The sequence below is a fragment of the Lepidochelys olivacea genome (genome assembly GCF_965140295.1).
Source record: "Lepidochelys olivacea isolate rLepOli2 genome assembly, chromosome: 21".
Lineage (NCBI taxonomy): Eukaryota > Metazoa > Chordata > Testudines > Cheloniidae > Lepidochelys > Lepidochelys olivacea.
Genome location: NC_140431.1, coordinates 11,288,849 through 11,307,105, shown reverse-complemented (window position 1 = coordinate 11,307,105; position 18,257 = coordinate 11,288,849). Strand labels below are relative to the sequence as shown.

The 18,257-nt window shown below is 52.9% G+C and overlaps 1 protein-coding gene across 6 annotated transcripts; it reads right to left on the bottom strand.

The window, feature by feature from the left end:
* Positions 1-1,668: 1,668 nt before the first annotated feature.
* Positions 1,669-14,754, bottom strand: FANCE (FA complementation group E). Of its 6 annotated transcripts, none has more exons than XM_084611270.1 (12): positions 14,733-14,754; positions 11,503-11,736; positions 10,188-10,863; positions 9,392-9,436; positions 8,568-8,627; positions 8,264-8,407; positions 6,001-6,124; positions 5,453-5,528; positions 4,840-4,906; positions 4,077-4,202; positions 3,124-3,224; positions 1,669-2,854 (listed from the first exon to the last, which is right to left on the bottom strand). In XM_084611270.1, exons 2-12 carry the CDS (start codon positions 11,724-11,726, stop codon positions 2,851-2,853), a joined length of 1,647 nt encoding a protein of 548 aa, XP_084467396.1. In that variant the 5' UTR covers positions 11,727-11,736; positions 14,733-14,754; the 3' UTR covers positions 1,669-2,850. The 6 variants fall into 6 exon arrangements, with proteins under 6 accessions (XP_084467396.1, XP_084467395.1, XP_084467397.1 ...); XM_084611269.1 differs by lacking the exon at positions 14,733-14,754 and adding an exon at positions 13,897-14,166; XM_084611271.1 differs by lacking the exons at positions 4,077-4,202; positions 14,733-14,754 and adding an exon at positions 13,897-14,166.
* Positions 14,755-18,257: the final 3,503 nt, after the last annotated feature.

The window sequence follows — 18,257 nt, the reverse complement described above, 5'->3', positions numbered from 1 at the left end:
AGCACCTCCTCGAGACGGTTCCAAAGCTGGGGGCATAGCACCGATCCTGTGGACCCGTGACACTAGTATAGTTGCCTTGATGATCCACTTCAGGAGATGATGCCCAAGAACTTCAGCCACCATAAAGATATCTGAGGCTGGGACAAGGCAAAAGAGGGACACCCTGACCCAAAGAGCCCCCAGGATTCTTAGCACTGAAAATAAATCCACCCTGCTTGTTGCAGCTCCGTCTTTCCTGCCCAGCACGCAGAACGATGCAGCATGTGTGTGTGAACGCTCACCAGCATTGCCCGTGGCTACACAAAACTCAAACCAGCTAAGGATGAAATGGGTTTGGAGCGAATGCGTTAACGGCAGCAATGCCAACTTCTGGGAAGAGGCCATCTGTACAATGAGCCGTGTGTGAACTGCTGCGCGCGTTTAAACCAGTGCCCCCCCCCACCTACTCACGCCCACCCCCTATGCCCCAGAGCTGGGAGCAGGGCCACGGCTCCTGGTGGGGGAGGAAATGCAGACAGGGGTAAGAGGTAGCGTTGCCAATTTTGGTTGGATGTATTCCTGGAGATTTAATCACATGCCATAATCTTTAATTAAAGATTAATCCTTAATTCCTGAGTCTCCAGGCCAATCTTGGAGGGTCAGCAATCCTAGCGAGGGAACCAAGGCTGGGGGCCGGGTCTGGGCCAGGAACAGAGCTGCAGCGGGGGCCCAGGCTGGTGGGGGGGTGGGACTGGGAGTGGAGCTGTGGCTGGGGCCAGAAGCTCTGGCCAAGCCACTGTCAGGGGCCAGGGCCAGGAGCAGAGCTGGGGGGTAGAGCAGGTCTGAGTGGCGCCCCCAACGTGGGCTGGCTCAGGCCCTGCCACACCCCACAGTTTAAAATCCTCTGGTTTAAACACTGCCTACATTAATTGCAGTCTCTGCCTACATTAATTGCAGCATTAAAGGGACAGCGTCAAGTCACAATGGATCTGAAGTCTGTGTTTTGGGAGAAAAGGCTTAACAAAATCTCAGACCCACAGGCCCGTTTCCCATCATGTCCTCTGCAGAGAGGGACGGAGCTGCTCCGTGATTTTGTACTCCCATCGCTATTGCTACGTGACGTGCGTCAGTCCATAGAGATCATACCGTACTGCACTGTGGTCAGCGTCTCAAGACTACATTTATTAACTCAACCCTGCCCCGGCCTCTGGCAGAAGAGAGAGCCAGAGGATGGACCCAGTGACAAAGTCGTGCAGTGTTGGGCCCAGGATATGAGAGAGACAAGACAGGTGAGGTAATAGCTTTTATTGGACCAGCTTCTCGTGGTGAGCAAGACAAGCTTCTGAGCTACGCACAAGACTTCTTCGGGGCATTGCCCCATCAATCGCTGAGCAGCCGGCTGAGGCTGCAGCAGGGGCTGGCTAGAGCAGGAACAAGGGCAGCCTGTTAAAACTACTTGAAAGGGGAATGCTCCGGGCCAGGTAGTGACACCAAGCACAGTCTGCTTCCCTTAGGAGCCTATATACCTGCCTTGGGATCGCCTGGGTGGGTCCCCACCTGCGGATTGGCTGAACCCGGGTTGAATGGTAATCGTCTCTGCAGTCTGGCTCAGGGATGACTCCTCAGGCTTTAGCAGGTTCAGGCCCCAAGGCATCACACAGAGAGAACAGCATGAGGAATACGGCTGGGTTATGAAATGATCTGTTTTATTGTACTGCTTTGACAAAGTAAAAAAGACAGTGCACCCAAGTCGAAAGAATACACGTGTTTTCCTTCAGGTTTTAGATGGACACAACGGCTACAAATGCTTTCATGAGCAATTAATGGCACTTGGGAAGTTTAATGAACCCAAAGGGAGTGAGCGCAAGGGACAAGACAGAATCCTGAAGACACACAGAGGCAAGTGGTCTCCTTTACTGAGATAACACAGGATAAAGCCCTCTTCTGGGGGCAGTGGGGGGAACGGACACTTCAGAACCCCATGTGCAGGCCCCGCCCTGCAGAGCATTTCATTCCTTTGCAGAAAGGAGGAGAAGCAGATGTAAAGGGCTCACTTTATAAACTGTACTCATGGGATAACCAATAACATCTCCAGGTCACATAAACACCCCAGAGATCACAAGCTTATCAAAACCGGGCTGCAAGTTTCATGAGAAAAGACTTTTCGCACCACTTGCTCATAGTTTGGCCTCATCAGATATTTTGGCACTTCCAAGGAGAACATGGAGGCAGCCGCAGGCAGGAAAAGTTAAAAGGCCGAGCCATCTTTGAACCACAAGGAAGGTCCAGTTCAAAGAGAGGAAGTTATTTAATCCAAACTAGTTTCACTAGGTCTAATGAGAGGTGGTTCACTCAACTCTCAGCTAGCTTAGCCAGGAAAACCCTCAACTTTGGGAGATCCAAAAATACAGTGAGCCCCCAACGTGTGAAGGGTTTTTATGCAAGAAAACAGCCCAAGTGGGAATGCAGGGGTACCTGGGACAGGTGGGCTATTAATAAGGGGAGTTACACCGGGAGTTCTCCTAGAATTGTAGTTCTTCCTCTGTGGGATTTTCCATACACAGAATCTTTAGGTGAAGGGGCATCCAGGTTTGCCCATTAGAGTAACTCAACAGATGTTTCTGTTTCAGGTGTATTCTGCAGGCACCAGTCTGACATTACTTGACCTGTTCTCCGAGGCTCCATTATGCTGGCTCTAACTCCAGCTCTGGAAGCTGTCCTTCTCCTGTGCCAGAGGGGGCTTGTCACAGTCACGGGAGGTATGAAGGTCCTCCTCAAGCTGCACAGACCCTTGGTGGATGGAGTCTGAGAAGGCAGTCATTTGTACCACTCCGTTCCATTGGGATAGCTCATGTTTATGCATGGGCAACTTCACCTGGGAAGGGGAGAGAGAGAGAAGGAATCAGAAAATGCTGAGGGACAGGGAAACTTACACATGGAGTAATAGCTAAAGCAAGACTTCAGTGCAGTTTCCACCCCTGCAAATGTCAGCATCTCAGGGTATCTCCCACCCGTTTCCATCACACCGACACTAAGAACTTCTCACATGCCCTCCTGGGCGGCCTGTGGTGTTCCCGGCTGGGGCAGACGGCCATGAAGCTCTCCCACCCCTGTGGAACGTAGGGGACGGACTTATTTTTTCACCTGGGAGCCATTTGTTCCAGGGCAGCCTGCAGAGATTTCCGGAGAGCTGTGTGGTTGAGATCCAGAGCACCAGACAAATGTCTCCGGTGGGCTGGAGTAATCTGTGAAGGAAGAGGGAAAAGAAGCTGTTTAGGTTACTCTGGCTTGGATTTAAAGGAACGGTGGCTGGTAAGATTTGTTTCCTTTCTCATAGGCAACCGAGTTCCACGGAGCTAGGTGTTACCCTGTGTTAACAGCCTGAATTTGGGAGCCCAACTGGAGACGCGCTGGGACTAATTTTCAGAGGTGCTGAGCACCTGCAGTGCCCACTGATTTCTGCTGGAGCTGTGAGGGGTGTCGTTCTGCAGAGCTTTCCGTTCAAGAAATACTCAATGCCTCTGAAAAAGGAGGCCTTTGGTGCCAGACGCAGAGCTCCCCAAAACAGCAACACCCAAACGCAGGGGCCACATTTCAAAATATCCCTCCCAGGCCCCTCCAGCAGGCAGGAGCTCCGTTTTAAAGGTCTCAGCCAAAAGGCCCAGACTGTATACACGCATAGAAGTCAGCGTATCTACTTGCTGGGGTTCCAGGCATTGTAGCGGTTCTAAACCTGATGCTTAACCCACCGAGTCCATTGTTCAGAAGGGGTAACTGATTTTGGGTCTTGGGCCTGGTTTTCCAGATGTGCTGAGTTGTGGGTGCTCAGCTCCTCTGAACAATCAGGATTTAAGTGACGCTTCCCAAGTTCCAGGTGGATTGGAATTCGGGAATTCCAGATGTGCGGGGTACAGACAGTGTGAAGACAGGAAGTGAAGAAGAAAATCCCGTCCAACTGAAAGGTATTTAAAGTGAGATCCCTTTCACCGAAGAGATGGAGCAATGGACACCCTAAGCAGAGGTAGTGTTTGCGCAATTTCCTCTTGGCCCTGTGCACATAAAAGCAAGACCCCATGGGACTCTCAGCTCGGACTCACATTGCTGCTGTATATGGTCAGCACAGCCATCAGCAGCTTCGTGTAATTCATTGACTTAGCAAACTCCTGGGCCAGCCGGCACAGTTTCAGGACCAGGAGGTTAAAGAGCTCAGGGGGTAGCTCCACCTGAAGGAGAGATGTGGACATGGAGCAAGGAGAATACAAGGAACAAGGGCCACCTCAGACACCAAGTCATAGACTATCAGGGTTGGAAGGGACCTCAGGAGGTCATCTAGTCCAACCCCCCTCCTCAAAGCTAGGGCCAATCCCCAATTTTTGCCCCAGATCCCTAAATGGCCCCCGCAAGGATTGAACTCACAACCCTGGGTTTAGCAGGCCAATGCTCAAACCACTGAGCTATCCCTCCCGCCACAGTCCCAGACTGGCTCACTGCAGGTTCTGGATACATTGAACCAAAGAGCAGTCATCACCCACTAACAGCAGGGGCACCCAAAACACCCAGGGACATTGCCAGGTGCCTGAAGGCAGCATGGGAGGGACACAGACTGCAGCTGCCCTCATCTAGAATATGGAGGAGCTGCCCATGAAGACACGCAATGCTCCATCTCAAACTGCACAGCCCAGACACGGTAGCACGGGCAGTGGATAATAACAGCAGTGGCTTGGGTCAAGATGGAGTCCTGCTCTGGGGAGAGAGAGGACTCCAGGCCATCAAGCCGGCACCTTTCACCACAACTAAATTCACACCCAGGTATTTCAAAAGGGTCATTTAAATAGATCAGGAGAGAATGTGTTTGCTCACCTGCCTTCCCAGCAATGTCTGCACTACAGTGATGAGCTCCTCTGACCACGGCATCTCCAGGACCTGGCTGGAGAGGAGACTAAGGCCAGGGCTACACCAGAAACTCTGGCCGGTATAATAACGTTGGGTAGGGGTGTGAGTAGTTGCGACAAGTCTATACCGACAAAAGGCCCCAGCGCAGACAGAGTTTTACCTCTTACTTTGTTAGAGGATCTGGTATCAGCTATACTGATATGAGAATTACTTTGCCAGGAGAAGCTGTGTCTGCAATAGGGGCAGTTTGCTGGATTAGCTATCCCAGCAAACCCTTTCTAGTGTCGTCTATGCCTGAGAAAGAGACACGGCTGAACTGCGGCCACTATTCGGAACAGATCGCTGCTACCTGCCCGCCTCTGGCCTCAGAGTTCTCCAGGGTCCATGGCCCTCATGCTGGCCGCACAGTTCCCATGTGTGCAATGGAGTGGATTATGTGGATCCAGGACGGTACCTGGCCCTCAGCCTGTAGTGAGGGAGGGGTGCCTATATGAATCAGTGGGCAATATCACACCCCAGTCATTCCTGTGCGAGGGGACACAGAATGGGTGGAAATTCCTCCCCTGCTGTAAGCATTTACCTGAGTACCAGCCTCACATACTCCGGCTCCAAGCTGTCCTCTATCAGCTCGCACACTAGCTTCGTCCCCTCGGGACCTGCAAGGACGAGATGGCAGCGTTTGCCACAAGCAGTCACATCCCATCCCCTTCAGCCCGCCCCCACAGACAGCTCCACCGCCGCACACTGGGCATGTCTTCACAGCCCTGGCTCCTCGACCTGCTGCAGGGCAAAGGCCTTGTCTGCCGTGTTGGAGAGAGGCTGGCTCCCCACAACCTGGGCCACATGGAGGGAATAACTGATACCACTTTCAAAAGGAGGTGCCACTCAATGCTTGGCAGGGCTTTCCCGTGCACTGAGGAGTCCTAACTCTTAGTGACTTAGCAGGCTGGTTGCAACAGAGACGGCGAACACGAGCAGATCTGTGGTCTCTGACCGTACGGACAACGACTGGTGACCCACAGATCAGGTAACGCAGCTCTCCGGTGTAGTGAGAGCAAGTTGGCTGCATAGCACATACATCCAGCCTCAGAGGGGCCCTTCTCCCTGTAGGACGAGCTGCGAACTCACCTGCCCCCGGGGCCCGCAGGGCTGGAGCGATCAAGGCACAGCAGACTGGGCGAGCATACTTGGAGCAGAACGAGGTCAGCGCCGCCATGAGATGACGGGAGGCCGGCTGGGTCAGCGAGAGAACCTAGAGCACGGAAGAGGCTTGCAGAACAAATACAGCTTAGCATGGAAATGCAGGCCCTGTTGCCTGGACCCTTTCCATCCCTGGGCGGGTCAGTGAAGCCCAGGTGATAGGGGCCTACGGAGGGAATGTTATTAAGTCTAGTGCATACCATTTAGAAATGGCACAGCCTCCCCTGCTGAAGGTGAAGGGAGCTAAGGAGGAACCAGCACCTGTTCCATGCTGTTTTGCTCTATTCTCTGAAGTCAGGGGACATTGTGGGCTCAGGACAGAGACTCTGTTCCAGCCAGGCCGAGGTCCCTTTCTCTGCCGCTCAGGCCCTTTGGCACTGCCAGCAACCAGTGAGCTCACAGAGCAACTCCCAGCCAGTGCCATGGGCAGTGATCTCAGATCCAAGCTTGACACCCCTACCGGAGACCCCATTCTCTCCTCCGACCACATCATCTGCACCAGTGATAGTTAATTCCAAAGCAGACTGCAAAGAGTTACAAAGAGATCTCACAAAACTGAGTGACTGGGCAAAAGAAATTCAGTGCTGATAAGTGCAAAGTAATGCACAGTGGAAAACATAATCCCAACTATACAGACAAAAGGGTGGGGTCTAAATGAGCTGTTACCACTCAAGAAAGATCTTGGAGTCGTTGGGGAGAGTTCTCTGAAAACATCCACTCAACGTGCAGCGGCCGTCAAAAAAGGCTCACAGAATGTCGGGAATCATTAGGAAAGGGAGAGGTCAGAAGACAGTAAATATCAAAATGCCACTACACAGATCCATGGTTCACCCACATTTTGAATACCTGTGTGCTGTTCTGGTCGCCGCTTCTCAAAAAAGAGATATTCGAATTGGAAAAAGTACAGAGCAGGGCAACGAAAACGATTAGGGGAATGGAACAATTTCTGTGTAAGGAGATATGAAAAAGACTGGGGCCGTTCGGCTTGGAAAAGAGACAGCTGACGCAGACAATATGAGAGAGGGCTATAAAATCAGGATGGGTGCGGAGAAAGTGACTAGGGAAGCGTTATTTACCCCTTCACAGAACACAAGAACCAGGGGTCACCCAATGAAATGAATAGGCAGCAGGTTTAGAATAAACAAAAGGAAGTATTTCCTCACACAACACACGGTCACCCTGTGGAACTCGTTGCCAGGGGACATTGTGATGGCCAAAAGTACAAATGGGTTCAAAAAAGAACTAGATAAGTTCATGGAGGACAGGTCCTTCAATGGCTATTAGCCAAGATGGTCAGGGACGCAACCCCATGCTCTGGGTGTCCCTAAGCCTCTGAGTGCCAGAAGCTGGGACTGGATGACAAGGGATGGATCACTCGCTAATTGCCCTGTTCTTTCCATTCACTCAAGCATCTGGCACCAGCCACTGTTGGAAGACATGATACTGGGCTAGATGGACCATTGGTCTGACCCAGTATGGCTGTTTTTTTGTGATTCCTTTCACTGGCTTTCTAGCTCTTATCGCAACATATTTACGCTCGGTTCATGTCCAAGGCCGTACGTGACCTTGTCCCCATCTCCACTCACTTCCTCTTGCTCCTTACGCTCCAACCCATCCTCCCAGCTTCTTGACTTCTTCAGCTCTCTCTGTCCCTTTCTCTCTCCTCCCCATTCTTCACCCAGAGCCTATCAGGTGCTGAGTCTGACGCATGTGCTTAGCTTTAAGCATGTACATGCTTCTTGGCAGGATTGGGGCCCATGTCTGCAAATCTTTACCCTCTTCTTATCCTCCAAAGACTGTCTCACTGCCTCCTGCTTCAAATCCACTTCTGCTGGGAATCCTTCCTGTGCTCACCAGTAACTGTCCACGCTTTCCCTGTGCTCAGCTCCGGTTCCAGCTCTTAGCTCTGTCTCAGAGTATAAGCACCTGGGGCAGGGCCCATAGGGTTTCCCACCCCTACTGACGGAACCAGACGTGGAAAGTTTGCGCTGTCACTGCCCAGTGCTGGACCTGTTCTGTGGGTACAGGCAGGACTTCAGTGTCCTGGGATTCACCAGCATGAAACACAACGTACAACCCCTTCTCTCCCCATAAGGTGGGTCTATCAATCAGGAGAATGGATCCGGGAGGACACTGTCTCTGGGGGCCTTCTGCCAGCTCAGCACCCCAGGCGTGGGCCATCGGTACCTACCCGCTGGAGGAAGAGCTGCTCCGTCAGAACCGCTGCGTTAGTGTAGCTGACCTCGGGCATGAGAGCCAGCAGCCAGGTGCAGAACTGCACGAGGGTGCGTTCCGGGCGCTCCGAGAGCTGGAGTAACGAGCACAGTCCCTCCAGCTGGAAGAGGGGAGAGAGGCCGTACAAGCGTTACAGACGGCAGCGGGACGTTTCCCAAGCGCTGAAGAACGAGGAGAGGGATTAGAGGCTGGTTCCCTCAGGATGATTTTTAAACGGGCTGCAATCAGCATCCCTCCCTGTGTTACCATTGCCCGCTCACCTGGCCAGGGGTGCATTCATTCAGGATCTGCAGTTCGGGAGGGGCGGTCCCGTCTGTTTGCTAAAGAGAAGCAGGAGATCAATTGGGCCATTTGAATAACAGGTTCTATCCCTGTTCCCCCAGTTGGTTTCAAAGGAAACCATTTGCTGCTGCTAAATGCAGATGGTTGGACAGACCCAGGGTCAGAGTTCAGGGCACAGCAAAGCCAAGAGTTGTCCAACTTCATGCATAGGAAGAAGAGCAGCATCTGCAGTGACATCAGCCCAGATGAACACTTACAAAGGGAATCAATTCTCAGGTGTCAGGAGTTAATCAGGTAACTGCTGTGGGGCAGGAAGATATGTTCCTGCCGTGAGAAGGATAGTACTGAGAGGCAGTATAGCCTAGTGGTTACAACACAGGATTGAATGCCTCCGCTCCCAGCTTCTGTTCCCACCTCTGCCACTGACTCGCTACGTAACCTTGAGCTAACTGCTCAGTCTTTTTATGCCTCAGTTTCCCCAGCTGTAGAGAGAGGAGAACACTGTGTATTATGGGGGCTTAATGCCTTCCTCTGAGCATCCACTTTCAGAGAGGGGATGTGCACTGGTGTTGTATCAGCTGTCCGGTGATATTGAATAGATAGTCCAGTTTGGACACAGCTGTTAGTGTGTGAACCTGGAGGACGCAGCAGCAGGACTGTCTTTTTCCCAGCACAGGTCACCCCCTCCACCTCTTCCTGCAAAGCCTGTCTCCTTGGATCAAATGCATTCCCCTTCTGGAGCCCCTGGTGCAAGCTGGTTTAGACTAAGTGCTCCTAGTGGAAAGCAGATGCAAATACTTACATTTGACTCCATCTCCAGCAGCATCTTAAGTCTAGGCACATGCATCTGGGAAAAACATTTTAAAAATAGTTAAAGCCTAGAAAGAACAAAACCTCCAGGAGGGAGACAAAATTCCCAGAGCCACCCAGATAATTCCCCAGCCCATTTTACTTCCCCTTTGGTTTCTGGGATGGGACATGGGAAAGCAGAGAATCAAATCTCAGTGCTCTGGGCCATTTCCTTCATTCGCCTGTTCTGAACTGTTGTGTTACGTTGCTGTGCGCTGTTAAAGGGCTACTGTGCTTCATCCCAGAAGCAGCTGCATTTCGGTAGTGGGCAGAAGGACCCCAAAAAATGCCACACGTAGTTTGCAATCAGTCAGCAGAGCCCTTTGGGATCTGTGGGTGGGAGGAGGTATACCCACGGTAGTCATTATTCCACTTAAAGGCAGCCATTAGTAGCAGTGATCTATGGAAAGCAAGCCAGCTGCTAAAAAAAATGGCTGAGAAACTGGAGTTACAAGATTATCCCTTTCACACCTACACCGTTTATTCCCAGAGAGCAGGCCCACGGCTCTAGGCCCCACTCCTGCCCGTGTCGCTCCACAAAGCCCAATTCTGGTAGCCTTTACGGTACAGGACAAGTGTCTGCTGTTCATAGGGGAAGGGGATACAGCGTCACCAGGTGAGGCGTGGACAGGGGAGAACGGGGAGCTCGAGTGGCCAGCCTGCTTTGGCTGTTGGAAAGGCGGGGTTCTGCGTTCTGTACTTTCACGGGAGATAACTCACTTAGAAGGAACCCAAACACTAGCTGGTACCTGCATAAAATCAGGGACTTTTGCTGCTGCGTCCTGCTGGGAACCCTGACTGGCCTCTCTTGTCTCCATGACGGCGTCGGGCTGGGCATTTTCACTGGCACCCCTGGTTTGGCTCCGAATAGACCCATGTCCAGATGCCTCTATACTGATCTCCTCCTCCTCCCCTGCACCAGCTCCTTTCACAAAGGCGCATCCTGCCAGAGGTTCCAGGTCTAACTCCTCCTCTTCCAACCGGGACCTTTTCCTCTGCCGCTCCCCCTCGGGGTCCAGACTTTCCTCAGCCACTTGCTTGCGTTTCCTAAGCTGAGATGCAGAGTCGGTCGCATCCCCAGCAAGCCAGAGTTCAGGGCCTAGATGCTCCTGGATGAACCAGCTCTGTTTCCTTTCCAAGTCCGGTTTGCTCTCAGTGCCACCCACGAACTTCTGGCACAGCGTTTTAAGCTGCTGCTGGCAGGTGTCTGTCAGCGGAAGTGGAGTCCAACAGCTCCTCTCTTCTCTCAGCCCCCTCTGAAGTAGATCCCGCAGGGCCTGCACCCAGAGGTCTGGGCTGGGATCTTTGCGGGTGGCCTGAAGCAGCTGGCTGAGGCAGTCCTTCGGCATGCTGCCCTGCACCATGTGCAGCAGGGAGAGGAGATTTCTCTGGCACATCACAGGAAGCAGCAGCAGTATTGGTCTCCTGAGCAGGGGGCAGAAGGGGGAGGAAAAAAAGGAGGAGTGAAAGGAATTCACTTGTAGATCTGCTCCAGGGAATGGGCCAGGCCCCGGGTGCTACCACCGTCCGCTGGGGGGGAAAGGAGCAGGCAGAGGAGCAGAGATGGGCCAAGACAGGGTCAGATATAGTGGTTATAGAAAACCGGATCTGGTCTGAGCCCGCTCTGGGCCCGAAAGATCCCCAACGTTCTGACCACACAACAGCCCTGCTCTGGAACTGGGCACTTTCCATCTGTCCGCCTCACCTTTCCCCGCGTGACACAGGGAGCCCCCCCTGCCCCCCGCAGGTGCTGCAGCGGTTAGTTATGCAGACGCGTGTGTGCAAAGCATTATTAATACACAGACCAGTACGTTGCTTCTTCTCCGCACCCAGGGCCAAGCCTGCCCTCTTAACTCAACCCACGCTCCCAGTGCGGTAACGAGCAAGAGGTTTGGCACTCCAGGGCTGGTCCTGTATGATGTGGAGCTGCCTCATCTCCCACTGGCTTTAATGGGAATTCAGGGCAATCAGCACCGTGAAGGATCTAGCCCTTAAAGAGCCGAAACAACTGCCGGACGGAGACGTTATTGCAAGTTTTCTAAATAGACAACGTAAGTGACTCACAGGGTGAGGGTCCGCTCGGGCCCCCGCAGCACGGGCTCTTCAGCACATAAGGTCTCGGTGAAGATCTGCCAGTGGAACGCCTGCCCTGGCTCGTCGCAGGCCCGGCTGCGCTGGAGGGCTCGGAAGGCAGCCAGCGCCCCGCACGGCCCGGACGTCAGCGCGTGGAGGAGGAGACGGGAAGGCTTGTCAAACCTCTGCAGCCAGGGCGCTGAGGGAGCTTCCATCGCATTGGCCCTGCAAAGGACACGGCCGGTGTGGGTAGGGCACATTCCAAGGCCCCCCAGCGATGCAATAAAACCCCCCAAGCAGCCAGGAGAGGTGAGGGGGAAACAGGATTTGGCATATATTGGTTCAGGCCATAAAAGGGCTGCCTAGGAGACAATTAGTGCATCTAGTGTGGTACCCAGCATCCAGATCAGACCACTGGGTTGTCTAGCCCAGTGCCCCATCTCCTGTCACAGTGGATCCAATCATCCTGTCTCGTTCCATGTACCAGCTGAGATAGTAAGATACCCCAGAAGACAGAAGAGACCTCTGGTCTGCCTAGTAAGATCTCCCATCTCCCAGAAAAGCTTCAGAGCAGGGTGAAAACATCCCACGAGAGACTTAGCCTATTGCACAACGCTGCATGGGGAAGGGCAGGAATTCCTTCCTGACCTGGGGCAGTTGGCTTCTGCCCTGGAGCACTGATTGGATTAGCCTTCTCCTAGGTCCCCGAACTATTACTGGTCATAAAATCACACGGCCCCTTTTAAAATCCAGCCACGGCATTTGACTCAGTGACTTCCTGTAGCCGTGACACAAGGGAGAGGAGCAGCAGGAGCTCACGAGCTAACACAAAAGGTGGAAGAGCAAATTCATTTTGTGTAGACAGCCCTTATCACTCACAGCACCCCTCTGCCCCTCAGCTACCCCCAAGACACTGCTGAAGAGCTATGCCCGACCGGGTGCCTGGCACACAATGCTACAGCAGACAGTCAACTCCATAGAGCCCTGGACGGCTGTTTTCCGGTTTGGAGGTAGGGGCAGGGAGCTGCTGGGCATGGCACCCACAGTCAAGCAGGGTCGTTACTGGAGCTTAGAGGCAACCTCCACATTGCAAACACGGCACAGGGAATATCTAATGCATAACAAAAATATTCCACCTGTAGGGCCACATTTGGGGCCAAGTGGGTTGTTTGCTTTACAAATAAGAATCCACAAATGCACCCACAAAATCTGTAGAGGCCTTGATCGCAGGGTTTTAAAAATACATAGAAACCAGGTCACCCAAATCCACATCCGCCTTGTTCCACCCACTAGACCACGCTGCTGTGGTGTGCACAGAGGACAGGAGGGGAAAATGTGCTGGGAATGGTTTCTGGGGGAGCTCCCAGGCCCCCAGGGAAGCCTCTAAACTCTCAGGACTCTTGGGCGGTGCAGGTGCCGTAGCTGTGGACACCACAGAGCCCCCAGCTCTGGAGGTGAAACAGGGTGGATGGGTGGTGTCCCGCCAGCTCACGAATGGAACAGGGAGATGGGCGCTGTCCTGACAGCCCACAAATGAGACGTCAGCTCTCCAGCCCGGCCATTCGAATTCACCCAGCATAACTCCAAAGAGATCAGCGGGGTGGGGCACAGCCCTGTATGTCTGGGAGAGATTACAGTCATGATTTACACCGTAGAGTGACCATTTTTATCCCCGCCCCCATGGTTGCCAAATGGAACTGGGGGAGACAGAGGGCGCATCAGGCTTTATCTAGACTAGGATTTGAAAGGTGCAGGCTATCGTGGTAGCAGCTAAGAACTGCCATCTCAGCCTGTGTCATGCATGCCAAAGGCACAGTCCCTTGTACGCATATTCGCCAGCCCCTTCCAAATCCCAGCCCGGACGACGCCCAAGGGGGAAACCTCAGGCCAAAACGTTCAATCTGCAGAGTTCTAAATCCGGAGCTAGGCTCCGCCACAGAAGGGGCCTGATTCTGTACAGCAGCGGTTCTCGAGCAGGGGTACGCATACCCCTGGGGTACGCAGAGCTCTTCCGGGGGGGGGGGACATCAACACAGCGAGATATTTGCCTAGTTTTACCACAGGCGACATAAAAAGCCCGAGCGAAGTCAGTACGAACGAACATTGCACGCAGACCGTGACTCGGGCATGCTGCTCGATACGCTGTGCGCTGAAAAGTAAGGACAAGATTTAGCGTCCCGTGGATTTATTTTATAAGTACATGGTGAACCGGAGACAGCCGGCCCTTTCTCCGTACCAGCGGCTGTGACATGCTCGTCTGGCTTTGTAAGCAAGCCGTTCTTCAGTGAGGTGAAACTGGGGGTACCCAAGACAAATCCGCCTCCTGAAAGGGGGCCAGGAGCCCGCAAAGGTTGAGCCCCACCAGTGCAGTAAGGCGCCGCGTACCTGTGGCTCCTACTAGCCTCCATTATAGCGCTGACCATCAGGCCACTGGCTCGGGACTGAGCAGCCTGCGGTGTGACTCCTTCGTGCAGCAGGCCGGGGAGGCCCCAGAGAGAAGCTGCAGCCCGCTGGGGGTAGCTGCCAGGGGGTTGATTTCCCGCCAGGGGGTTGATTTCCTGCCCCCCCACGGCTACCAGGGCCTTGGAGGCAAAATCAGCTTCAGCACCGGCTCTGCAGGGCCTCCATCTGTCAGGGCCCAGCTCCCCGTGGGGCAGCATGTTCCACTTCCTGGTTCACAGGCCCAGTCTTTTCCTTCCACACCTTAAAGGAGCAGCGTCCCCCCGCCGCAGCAAAACATCCCATGCCCCCAACACGCAGACCCCGGCCCCCCGCTCCCCACAATCACTTCCCCATCATCTGCGGAAATGCCAGGCGAGGACACAAAACCTTTGCTTGCCGGCGTACCGTCATGGGAGCAGTGCTTTTAAGATCAAGGGGTTTCAGGGGCAGGTGGGAAGGGGTGGGGGGGAATATGACCCACCCAGAATCAGAGCCCGCACGCTCATCTTCCCCCCCCCCCCAAATATTGAGACCTTTTGGGTGTTGCTATTGTGTTTTTTGGGCGGGTCGCTTGATTTTTGAACACCCCCCCCCCCAACGCACACAGACTTAGCCAGCTTGAATTCACCCAAATTTATAGTAAGGCCAGTCTGGCCCCAGCTGCCTCCTGATGAGACAGCGCTTCCAGCCTCCCCCCAACCCCCATATTATAATCCGTTCAGTCCGTGGCCCCCCCCTAACTCCACATCAGTCCTTCTCCCCATGCAGCAATTATTTACCCATTGCAGCTTGTTCAGGTTTTCTCAGAATCGTCCCTTTGTTGAGGCCGCTGGCCTGGGAAATGTGTAAGGATGCTCAGTGCACACGCCCAGCTGCCTAGTGTTATGGGCTCAGGATCTTCCCAGATGTCCAATTTTTTTTGTACCCCAGGCCCCACATCAATTCCCACTCTTCCAGCTTCACCCCTACTCTTTTTTCCACTCCAGAGGCTCTTCACCTCCCCGCTCCCCGGGCTGGTTGGGGAGCAGCCAGGTCCCCTTCTTCCACTCCCCAGGTGTGGTGTTGCAGGAAAAGAGAGCGGAGTAACGGTGAGCCCATTGACACCCCCCCCCCCCGCCCCCTGAGCTGTGAGGCTCTTTCTAGGGCCAGAGACGTGTTTTAATATGTGTCCGGCGCCTAGCCCATTGGAGCACTGATCTCAACTGGAGGCTCGGGGCATCGCTGCAAAATGAATAATGAATTGTCCAAGCTGACTGCGAGGCAGCAAAGATGCCAAAAAGGAAAGGTGATGTTTAGAATTCTTTCCCTTCCACTAATCGCAGGCACTGCTAGTAATCTGCATAGTGCATGAGTTTAAGTACCTTTGACTTTAAGGCTCCCCGGGGGGAGGATTTGGCCCCCTGCACTTCAATGAAACATTTCTAAGCTCACTCACAATTGTGTGAAATCGCCCTTATTCCAGCAGTTACAACTTCAGCACTCCAGTGTTGTATCACGACTGCACTTCGCAGCCCCCCCCCCCTGTTGTGCTGGGCGCTGTACAAACCGAACAAAAAGACAATCCTTACCCACAAAGAGCTTACCAGCTAAATGGCAGGCTTGATTGCTCTCCTGTGTTACTAAATGAACAGATGTGCTGACTGCGAGCGCTGATATAACAGAAGCCACCAGGTGGCACTGTAACATCCGCTCAGTTCTTTCTCGTTGCCGGAGCAGGATTTCGGTTTGGAAGATATTGCTGTGGTGTAGTTTGTTTGGGGGTGTGGCGTCGGCCTTTTTTCAGCGGGAGTTTGCTCTCTGGCGTCGTCGCTCAGAGCGGAGTTGGGGCCTGCGAACAGGCCATGGGAGGTTGGCTGAGAGTTCTGGCAGAGAGGGTTGCCGGGGTGCTGTTTGTGGCCACCACTGGTCTAAGGCTGGGGTATAGAGGGTAAATAATGACAGGTTTCAGAGTAGCAGCCGTGTTAGTCTGTATTCGCAAAAAGAAAAGGAGGACTTGTGGCACCTTAGAGACTAACCAATTTATTTGAGCATAAGCTTTCCTGAGCTACAGCTCACTTCATCGGATGCATACTATGGAAAGTGTAGAAGATCTTTTTATATACACAAAAAGCATGAAAAAATACCTCCTCCCACCCCACTCTCCTGCTGGTAATAGCTTATCTAAAGTGACCACTCTCCTCCAATGTGTATGATAATCAAGATGGGCCATTTCCAGCACAAATCCAGGGTTTAACAAGAACGTCTGGGGGTGGGGGTAGGAAAAAACAAGAGGAAATAGGTTACCTTGCCTCATGACTTAGCCACTCCCAGTCTCTATTCAAGCCTAAATTAATTGTATCCAATTTGCAAATGAATTCCAATTCAACAGTTTCTCTCTGGAGTCTGGATTTGAAGTTTTTTTGTTGTAATATCGCAACTTTCATGTCTGTAATCGCGTAACCAGAGAGATTGAAGTGTTCTCTGACTGGTTTATGAATGTTATAATTCTTGACATCTGATTTGTGTCCATTTATTCTTTTACGTAGAGACTGTCCAGTTCGACCAATGTACATGGCAGAGGGGTATTGCTGGCACATGATGACGTATATCACATTGGTGGATGTGCAGGTGAACGAGCCTCTGATAGTGTGGCTGATGTGATTAGGCCCTTATGCTCAAATAAATTGGTTAGTCTCTAAGGTGCCACAAGTCCTCCTTTTCTTTTAGAGGGTAAATAAATTGCACTCAAAATATACCCAGGTTCCACCTCACCAGTTCGTTCTCTGGTAGGAAGTTGACCTGATATCTGGTGCTGCTTGGCACGGGGGAGACCTGATTGAAAAGATTGTGTGTTTCAGCCCAATTTTCAGTGTAGTTTCTCTTTCACACACACACACACCCCCCCCCAACTCTACACTGAAGTGCCACAAACATCGGACTCAGCAGCCTCCCCTCGCCCCACACATGAATCTGTGGGATCCAGCCCATCCTCATAACCCCCAAACATACCAAAGACTCTGGTTCCCTTCAGGTGCTCCCACCACAACAACAAGGAGGAAAGATCCATCCCCTGAATCCCCTCCCGCCAAAGGCTACATGGGCCTCCCCAGAGAAATAACTCGGGCCTATAGTGACAAACCTCCGAAATTGGTTTTATGTAAGCAGGGCCCCAAATGCCTGTATAACAGCAGCACAGGGAAGTTACAGTGATTTGGTGCCAGCTTTCGATGGCTTTTATATTTAACCTCAACTCTGAAGGGCCTGGGCTGTGCAGTGCTTAGTGGGTGGATGGTTTTTACCCTGCCAGCCCCGGCTGGCTTTGGAGCTGCTAGGGCAGAGTCTGCTACATCTTCGAAGAGCAGCCGTAAGCTTGGCCCAGTGCTCCTCGCAAGCCGTGCATGAGAGCATGTTTGCGGTTCAGAAAGGAGAGCAGACCACAGGCCCACGCCCTGGAGGAAGACTGGCTCCCTTGTGACATTTCAAAACTGGCTGTGGATGAAGTGGGTGCATATTCTAGTCATGAGCTAGTAATTCATCCCTGTAGTTAGTATTTATAAGTACAGCAGCCCTTGTCGGATAAAGTGGCCCAGCCCCTGATACACCGTAGTGAAACATGCCTTACTTGAGCACACTAAATTTTCAGGGGATGGGAGGTAGTTTACCGCTTCTCTCCTCTTCCCACCCCCCTCCACCCCCCAGCAATCCCCCTTTTCCTGCCCCACAAAACAGTGTGAAAGGTGCAGCCTCCCAGAAAGGAGAGGCAGCCTGGCCTGCCCATTTCCCCTGCCCCGCTGCCATAGGCTCCCTGGCTGAAGGGCTGGAAGCAACTTGCACTTTGCAGAATTCTCTTTCCACTCCCTTTGCCTTAATGGAGGCTCTGGAACTGGACTGTGTGCTATATAGATATGTGTTTACGGCTCCGGCAATGGCTCCAGCAAAGACAGGGGCAAGATGGATCATTTCATACTTTATGGAAGGCTGGGACACAGTCTCTGTTGATCCTGCCCCCTCGGGGATGAAACGGACTGCATGGGACAAGCCAACTCAGTGCATGCTCACAATAAAGTGCCTTGTGCACAGACTTCTCATCAGACCCCTGGCAAGAGCAGGGGCTGTTTTTATCATCTTTTTCTCACAGCAGGAGAGTCTGTCCTAGATCCCAGTAACTTTCGGTGGTGAGACACCAGGCTCAGACGTCCCACCATCAGAATTTGAGGCCGGGCTGGCCTCCGTAAGCGTAGGTGAGCGGAGTGGAGCCTGGAACGTCTGGACACACACGAGCCTTCCAGGGGGCGGCTCAGGGAAGAGAGCTTCCCAGCTTGGAA

Excerpts from the sequence above, each read along its gene's own strand:
- FANCE (XM_084611269.1), bottom strand. The coding sequence starts at position 13,934 with ATGGTCAGCGCTATAATGGAGGCTAGTAGGAGCCACAG. Across the intron at positions 11,737-13,896 it reads GAGGCTAGTAGGAGCCACAG|GGCCAATGCGATGGAAGCTC; the intron begins GTACGCGGCGCC and ends TGTCCTTTGCAG. Across the intron at positions 9,437-10,187 it reads AAGTCCCTGATTTTATGCAG|ATGCATGTGCCTAGACTTAA; the intron begins GTACCAGCTAGT and ends TGTTTTTCCCAG.